Source organism: Haliaeetus albicilla, chromosome 16, assembly GCF_947461875.1.
Source record: "Haliaeetus albicilla chromosome 16, bHalAlb1.1, whole genome shotgun sequence".
NCBI lineage: Eukaryota > Metazoa > Chordata > Aves > Accipitriformes > Accipitridae > Haliaeetus > Haliaeetus albicilla.
The window spans coordinates 4,304,167-4,325,480 of NC_091498.1; the positions used below are offsets into that span (position 1 = coordinate 4,304,167).

The 21,314-nt window shown below is 44.0% G+C and overlaps 1 protein-coding gene across 2 annotated transcripts in view; it reads left to right on the forward strand.

Annotated features, from left to right (window-relative positions):
• Positions 1-21,314, forward strand: part of MAN1C1 (mannosidase alpha class 1C member 1) — a 68,296-nt gene that overhangs the window by 29,314 nt on the left and 17,668 nt on the right. For both annotated transcript variants that reach the window (XM_069803172.1, XM_069803174.1), the window contains exons 4-6: positions 15,703-15,818; positions 17,992-18,072; positions 20,290-20,384. In XM_069803172.1, coding sequence (XP_069659273.1) covers positions 15,703-15,818; positions 17,992-18,072; positions 20,290-20,384 — 292 coding nt within the window. The remainder of the gene's footprint in view (positions 1-15,702; positions 15,819-17,991; positions 18,073-20,289; positions 20,385-21,314) is intronic.

Genomic DNA, 21,314 nt, shown 5'->3' on the forward strand with positions numbered 1-21,314 from the left:
TGCCTCATTCCGGACACTAATTATGCGGAAATAATTGTCTAATCTTCAGAGATATTGAGCGTGTGATTAAAAGGCATCCAACTGAGAGTGGGTGTAGTTGGACTGCTCACCGATTCTTCTCTGGATTACGGAGGCGTTGTGGCAGCTCCACAGCAAAAGCTGAGTTGGAGGTTTGGCACTTCCAACTGGCTTGAACTAACATCCAGCATCCACTCCAAGGATCTTAATGGCACCCCTCTGTGTCGACTTGATAACAACACAGAATATACAGAGTTGAATACCAACCTTGAAGCTCCTGACTACACAAATACCTCTGCTTTGGTCAGAATTATATCTTCTAGAAATGCTGAGGGCCATTTGTCTTCTAGCCACCATTTGCAATCAGATGCTTTGCGTTATTGCTGCTGCAAACACAAACCCACCTGCAGACATGCACTACCAGAAACCATGTAAAAAGGCAGAGCAAGTTAAGAACACTTTAAAAATGTACTTTTAGCTATGCCTTTTTATGTTGGAAGTATCTTGAGACTTCTGGTTTTCCTATCTTTATCCCTCTGTATTTAGCTTTTCCTTGTTTATTCAGAGGAGATGGGTAGCTATAAACTGTGTAGCAAAAAGCCCACTTATCTTCTTTGTTTTTAATTCACTCCTTTTCCACTCTTGAAACTTCTGAAGAGATTAGGCAGGTTCAGAACTGGCTTTGCTGTGTTAGATTTCACATTTAGAACTTAACTGCATTATCATATCTCTTTTTGTGCTACTGCTGAAGTTTCTTGCCACCTTCATTATGTATCTCATTAGATATTCATCTGGATTAGTGTTAGATTTTGACATTTTTCTATTCACCTTCAGGAGATCGCATTTCAAATGGCTCCTGCTACAGAATTTCCTTTTCTATAATTTCTCCAGGTACTTGTTTCCGATTTTTTTTTTTTTTTTCATCTCGCTGCCTTTTGGGACAAGAGAAGTCTCTTATCTCACTTAATCAGTAGGTTTAACATCATCCCATAGGACGTCAACTTTCAGATTTGTCACTGGTTTCAAGGTTGGATCTGTGTGTTCAGAATATTGTGGTAGGCATTTGTCATTTGAAGACCTTTATACTTTTAAAAAATACTCTCTTTTAGCCTCTCAGGATTGTTCTTGTCTCTAGAGAGAATTTTTTAGAAGTTCAAGAAAATCCCTTAGCCTTTGCTTGAGGCATCAGTGTGAAAAATGGGGAGGATTTTTTTGGACTTAGTAAAATTGTTCATCCTTCTTCTGATGTTTTATTCTCAAAAAATCTACTGCACCCTAATACACTTTGTATGCAGCTCCCAAAAGAAGAAAGGAGAAAAAACTCAGTGCAGGAAAATGAAGGTGTTTCAAGAGAAAGTTCTAAAGGCAGAGGTTGTTTCCATACCGATTTCAATATACCCATAATATCCTTGCTCTGATACAAACATGCAATTAAGAACACCTAAGTTACGCCTATTTCTTGCCACAGTGCTTCTATCTGAATACACGATTACATAGGGATATCATTTCTTCACAGAGCTGGAGGATGGGAAAGCACAAATTATGCAAATACTAAAGTGTAGTGTGGTCCAAGGTGACAGCATTCGTTGTGATGGTCTTCGCAGCAGCCTTGATTTGTCTGTCTCTCATCTTAATTTTCAAACTCAAATCTGTGCTGTGTTCTGCAAGCAAGAGCAGATAATTCAGAAACAAAGAAACTGAGGATCAAGTTTTTCCCATACGTGAGAGCAGAGAGCTTTCATTGACTTCACTGAGGCCTTCTTCAGGCATCTGGAAGTGGAAGTCGCCTTCAGGCACTAAAATTAACACCTTTTGACTAGGCTAGAACATTCCTTCTCTCTTGGCAGGCTGCATCCTGGTTGCTGTGGGAACCAGCATTTTTAATTTCCTGACTTCTGTGTACATCCAAAATTGTAACTGTGATGTACTCTGTCACTAAGGTAGCTTTGGGGGTTTGCAGGGAATCGAGCCATCAGAAAGCATTTTACGTAGCACTTCCTTTCCTCAGAATCACTTTGGTGCATCTCCAAGGGGCATCTTCATGGGGCTTTTTGGAGACCTGCAATTCTCATTCACCTTAGTGAGTAATCAGAATAAAAAAGGAACAGTGAGAAGTCATTTAGTCCTTCCCTTCTTAAGCCATCCCTAAGCTACCCCATGTTGGAAAGTCATCGCAGGCATTCTGCTTCAGTGCTTTACAGTTTTAAAGCTTGTACTGGTGTCTGACCTCACTCTCCTGTGGAAAGTTAAGCTGTGACTTCTTGGCCTCTCCCTGTGGGTGTGGAGAATGGTTTACCATCTTACTCTTTGCAGCATCTCTTTGTGTCTTTGCAAAATGTTGCCAAGTTCCCTTCAGTCTTCTCCCCTCAAGGCTGAGCAACCCCAGACCTTTCCAGCTTTAATTGTAGGTCACATGCTATGGCCTTCTTCTCAGTGCTGTTGCTCCCCTCTGAAGTCTCCAGATGAGCCAAATGTTTCTTGAAGTGAACTCTCTGTCCTGGCTGAAGCGTTGCCCTTTCATGTTGCCCTTTCAATGCCCTTTCAGTGCAAGAGCCCTTTCATGTCTTGCATGTGACACACGCTATTTACCCATCCTGGGGTGGGGGTTTGCTCCTTTTTGCAACATTACAACATTGTTGATTTGAGCTGAATTTGTGATCTCGGTATCATTTTCTGCAGAGTGCTGTCTAACCATTTATTCCTTATGCTTCGTGGTTCGTTTTTCTTCCCTCAGGGTGAAATACGTTGTATGTCCTTATTGAATTGCATCCTGGTTATTTCAGACTATTTTCCCAATTTGCTAAGATTATTTTGATATCTAATCCTGTCAAGCAACGTACTGGAGAGTGTTTGGAGTCTTTCAGCCAGGGTCTTGTTGGTGTGACTTTTAACAATACAGGAGAGAAAAGGAAGAATATGGACAGATGGTTCCAAGCGATGGAGTTACCATGGCTTAATGTGTTCCTGCTCATCAGCTGAGACATGGTAATGGACCATTTGCATTCTCCTGACCCACTGCATTCACAAATAAAACGTATTTAGATTCTTTCATTGTTGATTATTAGGCATCTTAGCTCAGCTCGTGAGCAGTAACTTGAGTGGATTGATAGCAGGTGTCCAGGCCCAGCTCCTACATTCTGTTGCATACCAAACAGCATAATTAATCCCATTAACTTTATTTTGAGGCAAAGGGTAGTTTCATTCCTGTATCTCTGAATTCTGCTCTCAAACCTGGGCTTGTGTTAAGGACCAGATCATTTCTGTGAACACACTATGGGAGGTGATGTTTGCTTGTCTGGACTGTAGATAAAACCACGTCAGGGATGAGCAGTTTTATAACCCAAAGTAGAATGCACTGTCTGTTCTGCAAAGCCCCTTCAGAGTGTATCTTATCTGCTGAGGGAAAAATGCCACCTAGAGTTACAAGCTGCATCTCTCTCCTGTGCTGTCATAACACATCTGCCACAGCCACTTTTAGGGAAGTGTGTTTGGAAGATAGAAGGGCACCTTCTTCCTGATTATTATAATGAAGCATCTCTCCTTTGAATTCTAAGATGAATTAGCAGTCTCTGCTCATTAAATGTTACTTGTGTCTCTCAGAGTCCATGGATAATAGTTGCCAGTAGGATGTGTGTGTTTGTTTTAATAGGCCTGTTGGGACCCCTCACATGAAATGATGCAAGTCCTCAAGGAGGTATGTGAAGGAGCAATAAATAGTATATAATCAGATTACCTTTAACCAGTCTAAAATTAATTTCAAACATCTAGAAGAGGAGAGACCAGCAGTATTTTGCCCCACCAGTATTGCTGCTGTTGTCTTCTGCTTAACCTTCTTGAACTGTTCCTCCCAGAATTACTCCTTGCTTTTCAAATTACCTATCTTTGCCAGAAGTAATTACCTCTGCTTCACTGACATCTGAGCCCTGTTGCCCAAACAAAGGAGAAAACCTCTTTCCCGAAGGAGCATTTGAATGATTATTGCTTTCAATTTTCTGCTGAGCTCTCCGTAGCCAACATAGTCTGCCTGCAATAGAATCTGTGTGTCATGGGAAACGGATTGGATACATGTGCAGTGTGGATTTGCAGTATCTCTCCTGTATCAAGGATTGTGTTCCTGAGGCTCAGTCAAACGGCTTCCTCCTCTATGACACTTTCAAATAGAAACAGTTTGATTTGAGCTCCAGGAGGTTTGGAGTCATGCAGTGACGGGACAGTGCCTGTTGTTGGAGGATCGCTAAATGATGAAAGATGGTTGAATAAACTGGGGAAAAGAGGATTAAACTGGGGAGCTGCTGCCAAGTATTAAATACTTAAGAATCAGTTGGCAATAGGTGCTTATCATATATCTTTTCTTCCCTTCCACTGAAGGAAGTAACTATCTGAAGGGCTGTTACTGTGACAAGCAATTCATTTTTATGCTTAACACCTTTCTTTTCTTTTTTTTCCAGTGCATAATAAGAATATTGCTAACCTGTTCCCACCAGCCTGATCTCCTCCAAACACAGTCTACTTTGCCACATTCCTAAATGAGCATGAGTTCTCTTTTTCTCTCTCTCACCCATCACTTGTTCAGGGGAGAGCTGCCACTGCTAGTTCAGTTTGAATGATAGGCTTAATTCTTCAGGGGAAATTGATATTTGAAAAACATGAGTGGTTTGTAATCCAAAAAAGCTATTTCTTCCCCAGCTGGAACACATTCTGTATTAAATTTGATCATAGCAGCCTAAAAGCCAACACTTCAAGATGCTTCTCTGTGGTGCCAGATTTACCTAGAAACTGTGCAGCACATATGCTAACACCCATTGTGTAGTGCAGGTGGAACTGTGATTCATTATCACTTGCCGTGAACTTGAAAGATCGCTCCTGTTGACAATGAAAAACAGACTGAGCTATTTTGTGGGCCAGATGTTTGGGCCATCTTCTTAATGCCAGTCTTCAAAATTCCTTGCCTTTAGGTGGGCGGTGGGTCATCCTTATTTGGCAGATGGCTCTTTCAAGGTGGTGTTCTCTTTTAGGCTCTCTGCACAGTCTAATGTACCATAGGCTTTGCTTCTTCCAAGCCACGTGCTCCAGGATTAGTTGCTCTCTTGTTTCTAAGCATCTTTTCAGGGAATGATCAGCACTTTGACCTTTCCTTAGTTGGGGCAAGTGTGACATTATCCACCCTACAGTGTACAGGACTAGGTTTTGAGTAGATTTAGGTAATCTCGGCATTGTCTTGAGTGATGCCCTGCATCTAGTAAAATGCATAGGTTTCTGATGAATCCACTAAGTATTCCTTCCAGAACTGCAAGAAAATTAGCATCTCCAGGATCAGATAATTGATAGCTGAAGAGATTAGTAGCCAGTTGGTAGCCTACAAAGCAGGGTCATCATTCTGTCAGCTACCAGAGCTAAATCTATCAGGAATCACGAAGTAGAAGAGATGAGGTGTGACACATCAACATAAACTGAAATTAAGGGTGGTTTGTATCTTGGGGTGAGGGAGGCTGGTTTGCTGGGGTCTGTGGGGGCTTGGCACAGTACCCCCCCCATTGTGTTGCCCCTGCTGCAGGTAAGGACAAGCACCAAGGAGAGGCAGAATCTGAAGCGAGCCAGAACTAGTGCAGTTAGTGAGCTGGAAGCCACGGCAGTGCCCAGCATGTTGCCCCAAGAACCTCCATCAATGGCTGCTCACAGCTGACGTTGGAAGGGGAGCAGAGGACAGAGCTGCCCACGGCAACTGCCTGTGAGCTGCTGGAAGCCAAGGGCTCTGTAAGGTGGGTTCTGCTCTTCTGCGTAGTCACCCCCTGCTCTGTACATCAGGGGAGTACATGTGGGGTGGAGAGTATTCGGGGTGTGACTTTTGACCAATATCTGGAGAGGAGAATGAGGAAGATTAATAAGAAGATGACAGGAAAATAACCTTGGATATGAAGTGTTTTCTGATGAAGTCCCTGAAGTGTAGGTGCAGTGGTTTATTTGGAAAGCAAAGAAAAATGAGGTTGCTCAAAAGTTAATGGACTTTTTTTTTCCCAGTCTGCAGGAGAATGTGCTGATAAAAAAAGAAATAGATCTTTTCTAATTCTTGGACTACTTTTTTGTCGCCTTTATCTCTCTCTGCTGCTACCTTGTTGTTCAGATGTAATTTGTTTAGTTTACGTTAAATAAAGGGAATGAAGTTACTCTGTGTTACAGCTATCAGGTTCACAGACGAAAACCTCAATAAATAAGGCACAGTGGCAAGGCTGTAACTCAAGTCTGGTGGTGTTGGCTTTGCAGGCTTCATCTGCAGAATGTAGGTACCATTCATAGGCAGCTGAAGGACCAGGTTGTAATGATAAAACTGTGAAGACTTAACTGAGAAATTTTCTTTCTTCCTGAAAAGGCCTGTAACCTGTTTCCTAGTTTCATTTGGATTTTCTGTTTAATTTGTGTCAGCTGAACAAATAGTACCAACCCTGTCCTCGTCCTACTTGTAATGTGAGCAGATTGTCTTTCTACTTGAGAATATCTTCTGGAACTGGAGTTTGTCTTCCAGTACAGATACCTAGTGCAAGGTTTCCATGCTAGAGGACAATTATGAAAGGAAAAGTTAAAAAATAAACTGGTGGGAATGTTTTTGCTTGGTCAGCAATGCCATTCCAGAGGGGAGATGAATGGCTAGTGCAAGGTGCTTAGGATGAACAGAGACAGAAATACCAGGTCAGATAATGGTGGATAAACTAATGTGATCGATGAAGATGGTGAGACAGCAGCTGACTAGGCAACAGGCCAGTACACAAGGGGCTGTTTGCTTAGTGTCAGAGGGGTAGCATGTGCCTTGCTGTCTATTATAGACTCTTGTTTCTTGTCTTGCTGTAACTGGTACTGAGTAGAATAGGCTAAAACTTTGGTCATCATGCTGCAGCACTTTGCCTGAATATGGATTTTTAAATTGTTTTATTTCTCTAACCAGCACATTGTCTTCATTTAAACTCTGTTTCTTTTTAAACTTGGAGGAAGATGCCTCCTGCTTTTTTGCTGGCAGAAGAAACTAAGGTCCAGAGCGGGCAGGGAGCTGTAGTCTAAAGCCAGATCCTATCTCAGGAGTTCTAGGCTCCCAACCACTTGTTCTGCCCGACCCAGAGCACTCTGCAGAGAGGACTGGCAAATCTTCGCTGCAAAGCAGATTTTTCAAGAAACTGTGCAGTGATTTTCACAGGTTACTTTGTTGCCAAGATTATCCTGAGCTATGTAAAAAGTCTCTGTGTAGATTTCCCCCAGAACTCGACAGTATGGCACTACCCAGAAGCTGTCTGGTGACGTGGTCTCAGCCAGCTCCCAGGCTTCTCGCACAAATCTCTGGATAAATGTCAAAAGTTCAGTCTGGTCTCCAAGCACTATCAATGAGAAAAAAAACCAAAAAGAACAAGAAAAGCAGCACTCGGAGATGGTCGCTTTTCAAACTGCTGTTTTAACAAGGCACTGATTTTAATCAAAGCCAGTTCAATCTTTTGAAGCCTTCAGTACCAGCATAACCAGAAGAAGGGATCTCAGTGTTTTCAGTTCTTGTTTTGCCCTGCATTGCCTGCACCCCAAGAGGTGAAGATAAATAACCAGTAACAACTGGAGTCTTTTGTGCCTCAACAGTTAACATGTTCATCATGTTTCATAGAAACTGCATCCTAATTTTTATTCCAAACAAGATTTCAGCACTAATTTTTGTTTTGACAAATATGATTTGACATAAGAACAGTGGGAGTCAAGACCTTTCATTTTTGATCTAGGTTTACATTGCACTGATCTAAATTCCTCCCCCTTTCGCTCTTGCCTTTCAGTTGTAAACTTGGTTATTAAAGTTAGCAAAAAGCTATTTGAAACTCTCTGTTCTGTAGCATTTAAACAGTCCTGCTATATGCAAGATTAAGTATGATAGCTTCCTAATGACTTGTGCTGTTCATTTTAAGCATTGGCACAATGCATTACTGTACAGATTTTTTAAATGGCTTTGTTGAAAATGAAGGATTTGGTTTCTGTTCACTGAGAAACTTCATAAAGGATTGTTTGCCAAATGGCAGGACCAGGCCCCCTGGGTCTTAGTCTCCGTGACATTAGAGGCGATATTCCTTAACCTCTTTGCTTGCTCTAGTGCTTTGGCACTGCCTGCTGAATAGGTGTGTTGGTGAGGTTAGTTTGGGCTTCCATCCATCTTTGTGACAGACAATTCATAACAGCAGCATAATAGCAATAGCAGGGGTACGTGGCGCTCTAAACGCAGGTCATGTGGCACAAAGAAGAATTTTATTTGAGCTAAACCCTGATGTCAGGGAGATAGTGTTGAAAAGCTGGTGAAGATACTTCTGTCTCCTCCTGCTTAGGAATCCTTGCACCATTTCCATCATTGCAAAGGCAGTGCATCTAGGCACACACTAAATTCATCATTATTCCTTGTACCTAGATAGCAAAGCTGGTTAGAGTTGAGACAGGGAGACTGCCTCATTGCATGTGATGTATGTGCCATTTTGGCTTTGCAGCAGGGCAGCAGCACTTTAGATCACACACCTGCAAGCCATCGTGCTTAGTGGCTCCCTAGACACAGAGTGGCTGTGGGAGTTAGGCAAAGCTGTTGGTGAAAGGCATTTCTCCTTCCTAAGGAAGAGGGCTATTAAAGACCCCACTCTTAGCTACTCATTTGCTGAAGCATCACTTTTACAGCTTTTTTAAAGACTCTCAAGGGACAGACTTGCAGCTGGGAGCCCTTCAAGTCTCATATCTGGCCTGTGATACTCCAAGTTGGCTATTTTGGGAAGAGGGGAGTGAGGGAAGGCAACTCTCTCTGTCCCTCCCATCACAGCTGCTCCACTTTGTCTGGAAAATCAAACATTTGCTAAGCTATGGAGGCTGAATATGTCCTGGGTTAGGCCACTTGTTTAGCCATTGGGAGTAGCAGGTGCAGGTCTGTGTGCTAAGTCTGGTAGCAAAAGGACTTGAGCAGGTAGATCCTCAGCCTGTAAATACCTCACCCCAAGGAGGTATTCCATTTTGGCCAAAATTCCTTCCTAAAGCCCGAGTAACTTCCCCCCCCCACAAAAAAACACAAACAAAAAACGAAAACAACAAAACAAAGCAAAAACACCACCAACCCCAAACCAATACAAAACTGATTTTGACAAAGGAGTGCTCTTTGATCCCAAAAAGTGATACCCATCAGGTAGGAGAGCTGGTTGGACTTCGTAGGAATGGAGCTGGAAAAGCCAGAAGGAAGAGTGAGGGCTTGGTTCACCTGTGTGAGCTGGTATAGAGAGCATGCAAGGATTTTTCATGAGCTGCTGTACTGGCTGTCCCTTCTCTTTGGGCCTGCTATTCTGCATCCTACTTAATGTAAACCTTCTGAAGTAGGATGAAGGTAAATGAATCGTGCGTTGTTACCAGTGAGTCATTCTGTTGCCTAACTATTGTCTCTTCTCTTGTCAGTGAGTCACTGACACCTTATTAGAGCAGCTGATAGACCCCAGGCCTTGTTCCCGCTGGAAGGAGTGTGATGGGGCTTTGTTTCAATGGCAGCTGGATAGGCTGAAAAGATGGCAGGAGGCTCAGGCTGCACGGCGCAGAAGGCTGATAGATTTCCTCGGTTATGGGCAACACTTTAGCAGTTTGAACTGATAGAGAAGGAGCAGAACAGGCGAAGACAAACCATTTTCTGAGTGCAGCAAAAACCACAGTCTATTTTCTGGTGCCAAGGGAATGCATTGAAAATATCCTAGATGCTCTTGCAAGTGCTCTGAAGTCTCTTTGTTTTTCACTTTTCTTTCTTCACAGTCTGGTTCTGTCCCTCTTCCCTTTCCTAATTTTTGTCCTTTCCTTCAGTCCCTGCTCACTCCTCAGTCATGTAGCTCCTGTTAAAGAAAAATCTACCCAGTACTGTGCATCTCAGCTTGCTATATTGTCTGCATGCAAGGTGCAGAGGCTAGAGGCAGAGGTTATATCAAGCTGAAGGTTTTGACCTTGGCTGCAAGAAGCTGTATGAAAAGTTGTGGCTTTCTCTGACATGACTGTCTTCTGTTCTATGTAGCTCCTACAGAGACTGAAGGAGAGCTAAAACCAAGATAATGTCACAGTCTCCTGATAAAAGGCAATTCTTTGGTGTGAAGACTTTGTCTTTTGCTCAGTAGGTCATCCTACTTCCTAAAAAATGTAATCCTGTCCTCTGGGCCCTTTCTAGTAGGGGAGTTCAGCTGTGCTGTGTGAGCAATGCCTGGATCAATGTTCTAGCCCCAATACAACATATGGTCATCCCTTGCTATTCCCAGGCAAGCCTGGGTTGTAAACGTGAGCAAATGCAAAGTGTTCACATCAGTTGAATTTCACATTCGGATTTGGTGGCTCATGAAGGCTTCAGCAAGTCAGATGTAAACTCTTACTGCTCTACTAATGATCAAACGTGCAGTTTCTGTTGTGTACCTGATGCCGGTGTGTTTGATTGGCCTGTTTCTGCCTAAATTGGTGGGTTTGATTTGCAGATAATGGGTAGCTAAAAGGAAGTTCACAGATGCAGCAGCAGTTGTGATTGTTACCACAGTTATACTTAGTCCCTGCTTGGTGTTTTGCAGTGCTTTTCAAGCCTTAATTAGCCCTTACATGTTTGGCAGGTGGTAGGGTAGATATTCTCCACCTTTGATCAGCCCTCATGGCCTCCCTTTAAACTATATGTTGAGAAGAAAGCTGTTCCCTTTTCTCCTCCACGCGGTAGCTTGCCAGGATGCTGAAGGAGAGCAGGGCCATGGGACATGTGCAAATGGGTGAATCTTGTGCATGTGCCAGGGGGCCCCATCTGTTACTCGTAGGTTCCCCACTTGCCTGACTTGGAGCTTTTCACCCTTTACAATCCTCATTCAGCTTGTGATTGGGACCACGTATCTGTCACTTCTTGGCCATAGTCCATGGGCTCACAGTCGATACCTTGTGTTGGGGTCAGAGGAGCCCCAGGCTGCAGTGGCAGCTCTTCTCTTCTGCCCTGTGCTCTGCAGCGGGTTCAGAGAGGGCTGCCCTTTGCCTGGCAGGAGGATCCTGGCTGGCAGCTCCGCGGGTAGCCTGGCAGGCTTTTGTACCTTTTAGTTCCTTTGGTTGTTGAGATTGGCGTATGTCTTCCAAAGTGTTCCCCCCCTGGCCCGGTGAACACACATTAAACCTCCAAATGAGCCTTTGGAATTGAAACTCTTGCTGCAAGTGGCTACAATGAACCCCTAAGCTAGCAGGCAGCAGGGACGAGTCAGGGATGGGAGAAGAGGATGAGCCCTTCTATTCAGATTAGCTACCCCAGACTAGAACAAGCTGCTGTGGGCTTTATCTGTGGTTTTTAGAGATAACACTACCATTAATTCTCATTAAGGCCCTTCTGAGACTATTGCTTGAATGATCTTGTTCCTCCAGACTGGCATTAAAGCACATTCCCACTGAGGCTGTGGGAGTACAGTGTGCATACAATGCCATCTCCTCTCTCTGGAGTGCTCCATTCAGCACCTTTCACAAGAATTATGTTAATTAATGTTACATTTGTTAGTGATTTCTGCGGCAGTGTTCACAAGCGAGTGGATGGATGCTTGTTCCTCTGGGTGGGTGGAAGTAGGAACAGAGCAGCCTTGTTGCCTACATGGATGTCTCCATTCTTCTTATGCACAAAAGAGCAAATACACTTGTGGCTTGGGACGGGGTGGTACAGGCCCTCCTTCAGCTCAAGAAGAGATGAACCTTTGTATTGCTACCATGAGCTGCTGCTTCTGGTGTGCTGCTGTTCTCTCACAGATGAAACTCCAGGCAGAGGCCCTGCACTTGCTGTCACAAGAGCTGCCATGAAGTCCTTCAGTTAGAAATGCCCCTAGACAAGCATCCATAAGTTCTGCCGGAGGTCCCAGTTCTTCCCACTGCTCCCAGTGGAGGGTTCCTCTTTCCCATTCAGAATGGCCATGGGCTCTCACTGGGCAGTGTAGGAGCTGGTGGGGATCGCAGAGCTGTGTCCAATAGACACACCTCCCCTTTTGGCCATCAGTGAAGTGACATTGCCTCTCCCGAGAGAGGTGTATCTCCACTCCAAGCCAGTTTTGCAGCAGGATCAGGGGGAGCTTTTCATAGCACGCAGGGCCTTAGATTAGTGGAGACAGGTAGAATCTCAGACATGGAGTCCTGCTTAAAAGTCATTGCTACCATTTCTGGGTACTTTCAGAAGGGTTTCTTTTGAGGGTTTCTTGGTTGCTACTTTAAAGCTCCCTCAGAGAGAGTACAATGAGGCTGAAACCAGTAATTTAGAGAGGGGAGTGTCTGCAAGAGTCAAAAGTGACAGAGTGGGTTTTGATTACTTTTCCTTTTGAAGCTGCTTCCCCTTTGATTATATCCCTCACATTATAATGTGTAGATGTGGAAAGGTGATTATTTTTTAACATCTCTCAAAAGCAGCATGTCAAGCAAATATCACCACCTTTATAAATGGGTGCATATATAGTGTAATAAACATGCTAGGGTACATATAGCACCATCTTTTGACAGCTGAGTATAATCAGAGCCATTGGACATTGTATCACAAACTCTGTCATGATCTGATGAAGCAAATTGAGCAGGAAGGAGGATGCTCCTGTAGCAAAGAAGTAACATGCCAGTGTGCACAGGGGGGTCAATGCCCTTCCTAGATGTGCTCTCTGTCCTGGCAAGCGACAGAGTCGCACCAGCAAAGTCCTGATGCCTGGTTTATTCTTTGCATAGTTGTGGAGGGGAAGGAGGTTCTTTTTTATCATACTCGTGAGACGGCTGAAGCTGACACCTGATAGCTCTTGGTATTGCGATAGACTTCGTTAGCTGCAGGAAAAAGTCAGCCATGCATTTTGCAATTGCTTCAAAGCTGGTGCAGAAGAAAGGAAACATCGACAAGACCCTTGTACAAAACACACAGCCTGCAGTTCTTCAGATACAGAGTGTTTAGGGGAATATTTAAAACAAATGTTTAAAATAACACAAAGACAAACCAGCAGGGAAGCAAGGTTTGCCCTCCACTTTGTCAAATACAGGGGAGGAAAGCTAAGCAACTCCAAGCTATGCTTTAGCAAAGATCCGAGCATGTTCCTAATCCCTGATGCAATTCATGTATTTAAAGGCCTTACTTGCTAAAAACATAAAAGGCTCTGTCAATTCAAGCAATATTTTTCACTTCAATTAATCATCCCAGAAAATTGTAACTTTATTGTCTCTTTGTCTCTGTTTAGTTTGAGCAAATCCAACTCTTCTCATTGTCTCTCTGCAGATTATGAAAGGCTTTGTGGATTATATCATCAAATTAAATCAAGCCTGTTAGTGTTACTCTCAGAATATCACAGTAATGGGCTGTGCCTCAGGCAGCATTGCCCTTCCTTCCCTTTTTAAAACGTTTTGCCTGCGTCCGTGTTGCTCTGAGCTGGTATGTCTCTCCTTGCTAATAGGAAAGTGTATAAAAATCACATAATCGTTAATATTGAAGAATCATTAAGGTTGATAAAAGCAGCTCTGACTGCGATGATGTTGTTTTTCATGGTGACTGCTTTTGGAAAACATGCCATACAAACATCAGCTCAGCTGTTTTTTAGAACCCACCAGTTGATCTAGTGGCTGTTTGACTCCATCTATTGCACTCTCAGAGATAGCTCCAGTTAGATGATAATTTTGCAAGCCTGCAGGAATAAATGGATTTCTAGAGGCTGTCTTTACTGCCTTCATCCCTTTTCCACAGCCCCTGTTTTTGATGCAGACAGCATCCGAAAGCCAGCAATCTGTAGTTGAGCAGTAAAGTCTTGGTTGGGTTTTCATTAAAGCAATGATGTGCTGACTGGCTGAAAAGTGTCAAAACTGCAATCTTGTAACATCAACAAAATAAGGCAAGATGCCTTTCTTACGGGAGAGGAATGCTGAAAGCATAAATGAGCCCTGTATGAAATTGGTGGATCTGAGCACTTCTCTGAGGAAAAGGTATGATGTACTTCAGACACGGTCACTTTTTTTCTTAATAAGAAAAGACCAAAGTCTTAAGGTTCATGACACATGACTCACCTTTGCCTTCCTCTTTCCTCTGCAGTAGTTCCTTGACAGTGCATCCAGCTGGGTTTTCCTCTCTTAAATAGAACTAGAATTGAAGTAACACTGAAGGTATTGCAAAAGTGCCAAGCCAATCTGAGCATGCAATAAAAGGCTGGGAAAGCTGGGGGAATTTGGGGTAGTATTTTAAAGTCTGTTAGTGAGAAGAAGGAACTGACCTGAGCCAAATAGAAATATGTCTCGGGAAAACCCCTGGGCATAAGCAGCGTGTGTGAGTCTTTGTGGTTACACTGGAAAGGGAGATGATAGGGACAGAGCCGGTACAAGCAGTTTCTCCTGCAGAAACAAAACCTGAACCTCATCCAAGCATCATTGCTGACAGACTCCAAGAGGTCTGACTGTCAGGGGGTGGGTAGGAATATGGCTGCAACTGAGCAGTGGGGGGGGGGCTGCACATGCAGATTGCTGATGGCAGTATGGAGGCAGCTTCACGCCTATGTCCCTGGTGTGTTACATCCGCAGAGGGATAGCTGATGATGATTCCAAACTGGAATCCTCCACATGAGGATTTGAGTTTGCTGAGTTACCCAGGGAAGCAATGGCCTTTGTAATTTAAGCACAAAGGGTTTTGAGTCACAATGTGCTTCATACCCTTTGCTTTTCCGTGTTAGGAATACTTTTAGGGAAAGCTAACAGAAGTGAAACGCCAGCACTGAGATGTTCCAAACCCAGGGTTGTTAACATCTCTAGTTTCATTTAATCTCAACTGCTACAAGATTGTCTGTCTACATACCCTGCATAGTTGTCATGGCATGGCATCCACATCATTCTGTCTCACTGGAAGTTCTCCTATAGTCCATTTGTGTAAGACAACGCTTGGCATGCAATTTTTTTACATGAATGACGTGCTTGGTCCAAGTACTTGGGTGGCATTTGCTTCATCTGCATGTGTCCCATTGCCATCTGCTGGAGAACGGTGAGCATGCTCACAGGGACTGTTCTGTTAGCCAAAGGAAGGGAGCTGTCCCTAGAGTCACCCACTCTTTGTTCAGGATTCATTGAGATTAGTTTCTGGTCTCTCTGCTGCCAGATGAGGCTGTGTTTTGTATATGTGGTGGTAGCGGGAAACCCTGGGTCATGGCATGGTGTAAAAGTACTTTGTGCCCCAGATAACAAACATTGCATCAGGGCAGAATGATCAAACTCCTGTCTTGGATTCTCTTGCACAATAAAAATACAATTCTCTCACTTAGAAGAGGGTTATGCTTGTAACTGGCTTAGAAAGAGGCTGAATTTAGATTTACAGCTGAACAAAGGTTAGGGGTGGAATTGCCTAACCATTTTGGCCAAGACAAGACTGGAAAACAAGGCCAAGGCTTGCAGTCATGTCTAGTGGCTTACAGTGTGGACCTTGAGCTGTTCCTTGGGGCTATTCTTTCAGAAGTGTCAGGCCTTTGAAAATTGGGCCTCTCCAAATCAGCCCTTTTTGGGTAGCAGAGCTCACTAGTCCTGTTAGCAGATCTCAGCCTAGTCCATGTCCAGTCTGGATCCCATCCAAACATCCCCAGTATTGGGACTGGAAGCTGCTTCCTGTCCCAGCTCCTGCAGATTGATTTAGAACCAAAGACTGCATGAATGAGGCTTCATCATGCTGTTCTGTTTGAAATGCAGGAGGCCTTCGAGGAGCTACGGTGGTAGACGCCTTAGATACTCTGTACATCATGGAACTCGAGGAGGAATTCCAAGAAGCAAAGAAGTGGGTGGAGAAAAGCTTTGACTTGAATGTGGTGAGTCAGTTACTGGGAATGCCCGCATGTGTCACCGAAAATGCTGCGTGTTTGGCCAGTTCTGATCACAGTCTTCTGTAAGAGTCATTTGGGGAGGGGAACTATGAAGTCTGTGGGGGAAGAAACCACTCAACTCTGATTATTTTTTTTTAAGGCCAAAGGGACTACTGTGATGATTCACCCCACCTTCTGCCTATACATGGCACAGGGTTCCAGCAAGGGGCCACCAGATCAGACTCCCAGTGTCTGGCTGAAAATGAGATTTAGTGTTTAGTGTTTTTTGTGTTTTGGTCTGGGTTATAAAACTAGCTGTAATTATTGGATACTCCAAGGAAGTTTTGTTTCATCTCAGCTAACTGTCTGCCTGTGATAAGACAAGTTTTCTTCTTACAAGCTATAGATTAAGATTGAAAATGCTGATCTCCTTGACTGGGCCCTTTGTTGGGACTTGTGCAGTGGAAACGTGGCACCTCGGCAGCAAAGTCGGAGCACATAGTGAGCCTAGATTTGGAATGAAGGGCATCATCTCAAGATGGCCAGAGATCCTTGCTGTGTGTGGCCCCTGAGGCTTTCCTAGCCACTTCTTCTTAGAGCTAGTGTTAGACTTGCTGGGACTCTGGGTGCAACACATGCCTTGCAGTGCTATCGAATGAAGGATGCTGTCCTTTATCTCACTTTGTGGCCGGGGCCCCTTGCCTTAGCTCTGACTGTTGGTCTCCAAGCCAGCTCTTGCATTTCTTGTGGGAGAGCTGATGGGATCTCATCAGTGGCATATGGAGAATGTTAAAACCAGAGTGCAGTTCAAACTTTTTTTTAATGCCAGCCTAGCTGCCTGTTGCGAAAAACGGTTCTCCCCATGGGAACAATGCATGCAGCTGCCTTTATAGAAAAGCATCCTTTGGGAGGGCACAACTGGCATTCATATATTCATAAAAGGAAGACCACATCTGATAAATTTGGTGAATGCTCTCAGTACATTACTGAATCGATAAACAAGGGACAAAATCAACTGGGAGATAATTTATCTGGATTTCATAAAAGCTTTTAATCTTGGCTTGCAGAATGGATTGATCTGCAAAGACAAGAATGAATGCTATGGATTGATCGGTGGAGTCAGAAAGCACAGCAGAGGGAGAGAAGGAGGGAAATTAATTAAAAATTGGCTCTATACAAGGAACTCTTAATAGTCCAGAAAAGTGAGGCAGGGACTCCAAGGCCCACAAGCTCTGTTTGAAACTGAGTGCTGTGATCTGTCTCATGCAATTTCAGTCATCATCTCAAGAATACACTTGCTCTGATTTGTAACCTGCAGGTATTTGGAAGGGGCAGGCTAGTGCAGAGGTTCACGTGCCCCTTTGCTCATGGAAAGTGCTGTGTTGGTGGAAGATCTTTCTGGTTTTTGGCTCTATGCATTTGTGTGAGGGTAGGAATCATTCATCATGCAGATTCAATGGCCAGGAGCATGTATTTTTTAAAGGCACATTTTGAATGCAATCGTTTTGACATTTGCTGATCATCAGCTGAGTAGGTAGAGCAAAACTTGTTCCAGGTGAGTGGGTTCTTGAGCGATTCAGTGAACCATATCCATCTGTGTCTGCTGTCTGTGGTGGGGGGGCACATGGACAACACACAGTTTGTCTTTCCATAAGCACACCCATGACAGGCACTCTCTAGGCAGTGGTCCTCTCAGAGCCTGCAGACTGGGGTGAGTCTTTGAATGACAGAAAATATTTAGCTAATGCGGGAAGTGCATTACATCTAGCTAATGCAGTGCCCTCTTCACAAGAAAATGGAGAAAGTAATTTTTCCATGTGTCTGTACAATTTTCTCTTTAAATAAAACATTTCAAGGGGCAAATTTTTGCCCTAAACTAACTCACAGCTTTTTGCAAGGCATAGCCCAAGATGGGGTTGGATGGATGGACAATACATCTGCCCTAACTGATTTACATATTGTCAGCTGGTGATAAATGACCAATTTGGGTGTTTCTCTTCCCTTCAGGCTCCACCTGTCACTGTACAGCAAATAAAGTGCTGTGAGATCTTAGACAAAAAGCTGTGTTACACTGTGGGTGAGGACTGGGAGACTTAAGTATCTACCTACAATCTGTTCCCCTTAGCTGCCATTTGTGTGTGCAGACTTTGCAGTCAAGTATATCATTATGTATTTTCAGAACGGAGAAGCATCCTTGTTTGAGGTGAACATCCGCTATATTGGAGGACTGTTGGCTGCATACTACTTAACTGGAGAAGAGGTTTGTTTCAGCAGCTCTGCATGTCTCATGTAGTCACCAATAATGAACTGAAAGGGTTCTCCAGCAGCTTTTCTCTGAGCATCAGATAATCCCTCCATAACAACAGGCTAAACCTATCATTTTTATGAATATCGAAATGCCACTAATGTTCTTTTAATTAAGTCTCGCATAATTACCTTGCACACACCGTGCATGGCTCATTTGCAAAGATCTTTTCTCCTGTGGGCAATTCTAGCAAGACATGTTTTTGGTTGGACACATTGCTCCCCAGTGAAATGCCATTTGCAGTCATCTTTGTCTTTGTACTTGTTCCTTTGTATTCTAAACATAGCCAATATTTCATCAAACATCATTCCAGATTCTGCCTCGGACTAAGGAGGGCAACTGGTTAGTGACTCTACTTGGCCAGTCTCTCCATAGCAGTAGTTTCTAAGATAAAGTGCCCTGGGGTACCAGAAAGGAGGGTGGCAAACTGCCAGGGCAGGGTATCCGCATCCTGCCAACTCATGTGACAAGGTGATATAGCTCCACAAAATGTCTCCTTGACCGGTAGATGTGGGCTAGGTGTCAGAGCCTCTCCTGCAGTGTGGTAGAGCACCCGTTCAGTGGATGCTCCCATCCCCCAGGAGTCCTGGCTAAAGCAGGAGGCTCTCGCTTCACTTTTCTTCTTTCTCTCCAGCCCAGCAGAGGCCAGGGCTTAATGCCATAATCTGTTTTGTAATGTGACTGGACTGGAATTTTACAGCTGGCTGTAGAGAGATGAAGAGATTATTCCTTTGCCCTGGAAGTCTTAGGCGAGCAGAAAGTCTGATTCAAGGGGGAGTTTTGTGAGTGAAGGAACTGGAAGACTGGCTCTTAAATGAGAACTTAGCTTTCATGCCATACAGTGACCGTGGCTGGGTGCTGTCCACCATAATAGGATGGGATGGCTCATCACTGCATAGTGCCACCATTGATCCGTGGAGTCACAGGAGCAGCTCTGTTACTTTAGTTGCATTTTAAATGAGTTCCAGGAATGACTTCTCTCTGTGACTTCCCTCCAGGGAAAACTCTCAAAGACCCAGTGCCCCGTCTCAGGGCCTGTCTCAGTCACAACTTCAACAGGCTTCAGATCAACAGAGCAAAAAGAAACCACATTAAACCATAAAACTCCAGCAGTGACCTCTTGAAGTGCAGTCAGCAGTGGTGCTCAGCAGCCAGGGCAGTGCCTGTCTCATACCCAGTCAGTGTCACCAGGCTGAAAGGCAAAAATCAAGTCCTTGTCTCTTGCTTTCCCTTCTGAACCAAACCCCTATCTCCTTGTGAGTGTATCAAAGGTCTGCAAGCCCACAGGAGAGCTCAGGTTTCCTCAGTGCTGTATTTTTAGAGCAATAAATTCCTGCTTTCTGAGAACTACTATGACAGCTTGGGCTGGTGGAGGGGGGCTAGACGTAAAAGGCTTGTGCTTTATCTCCTAAGTCACTTACAGGCTTCCCTTGATCAGGACTAATCTCTGGAGCAAAGATTAGTGCTTGTATCAGTTTGTCCCCAAATAATTGTGTATGGTGGCTTTGTACTGCAAGCCACCATAAGCTATAATTTGATTTGAAAGCCCAGAACTGAGGCATTACAAATGGAAAAGGAGCAGCTTAGCCATGAAACCGTGAATCCTTCCTGGAAAAGAGTTGCAAGTAAAAGATTGTTCATTGGAAATCATGGTTTTTTTACGACAGGAGATGACACAAGCTAGGCAAACCCATGTTGTAAATCTAACAATGTTTCACCCTAGAAAGATTTCTTCTGATTTTAATTCAGTCATTTCACCTCCCTCTGTCCTCTGCCACCCTGGGAAAAGGGAAGAATTTGTACCCAAAGAGTAGTCTTTGTATCAGTTCAGATCACAGAAATTTGCTGCTGAGGTATTTGAGGTGTTCTGAGCTCTGCAGCTCTGGCTGCTCTCGTCCAGGCTGAGGGTTTGGCAGGGGACTTGGGACTGGTTTAATGTAGATTTTTAGAGGACATTCAGATAGATACCAAAGTTCAGCATGACTTTTGGTTCAGATCTATCATGCAGTGGAACTAGGGCAGCAGCATACCTGAAACAGGAGATTCTTATAGTGCAGCAGTTTTAGTTTTTTTATAATGGTGTGTTTGAAAAAGTGGATTTGAAAGAATCCAGTGTGACTAGTATTCACAAGCAGTCCATCAAATATTTATCCTCTCTTCTTCTTTTAACAGGTGTTCAAGAGTAAAGCTCTGGAACTTGGAGAGAAACTTTTGCCAGCTTTTAACACCCCCACTGGTATCCCACGTGGCGTCATAAATCTGGGCAGGCAAGACACACGTCCTTACAAGCATGTCATTTTATTACTGAATGTTTGTAAAAGACCAGGATTCAAGCAGGAACAGCAGCAGTTCCTCAGAGGTGCCCCCCTCTAGTGCAGATTCTTCGAGGTCATTTGTTTTGCCAACTCAAAACCAAGAGGTGCCTTGGCAGAGATTGCAGGTGACTCAAGTTAAACCCAGCTGTGTTTTATTAATTTTGGGCTATCCGCAGTTTCTTCCTCTACCTCTTGGCACGGCTCCCTGCTGCAATAGCATTTTCCTCGCTCTCATTTTCTTTGAAAGGTTATTTGTAGTCTGCACATAGCATGCAGTGCTCTGTATTTTTGCAGTGTGCCCAACTAGATGCATGTGAATTTATTCAGGCTCCATGTTTGGAAAAATTGGGAAAGGAACTGGATGGGACTGGCTGACAGTTTTGCTGCTAGAAAGGGGGGATTATACAGATCCTCTAGTTTTCTCCCTGCCAGCAGCGCTCAGCCAGGTGTGTATCCTTCACTTAGAGCCACAACATTTCATGTCAGGTAGGTGGTGTTCTCATGCTGGAGGGGAGATTTGAGGCGGCTGGGTTAAATACCATGCTGAAGGTCTCTCGGCAAGCAGATACAAACCTGGGAGCTGGACTCCCAGTGTCTCATTCTTGCTAGTAGACAGCATTTCCTGCCAAAAAGGGCTCATTGGCTCATTTTGATGCCTACAAACAAATCCCCCAGGGTAAAAGCTGCATGCCGGCTGAAACAGAGACAGCAGGAAATGTGGGTTAACAAAAGCCTTTCGTCCTCACCTCTTGCAAAACTCAGAGCAGCAGCCATGAAAATCATAATTCGTCTCTTAGCCCAAATCTCTTCTTTGGCTCATGTCTCTGTGAAGTGCAAGACTTTAAAATGTTTGGCTCACACTGATCCATTGCTCAAATATCA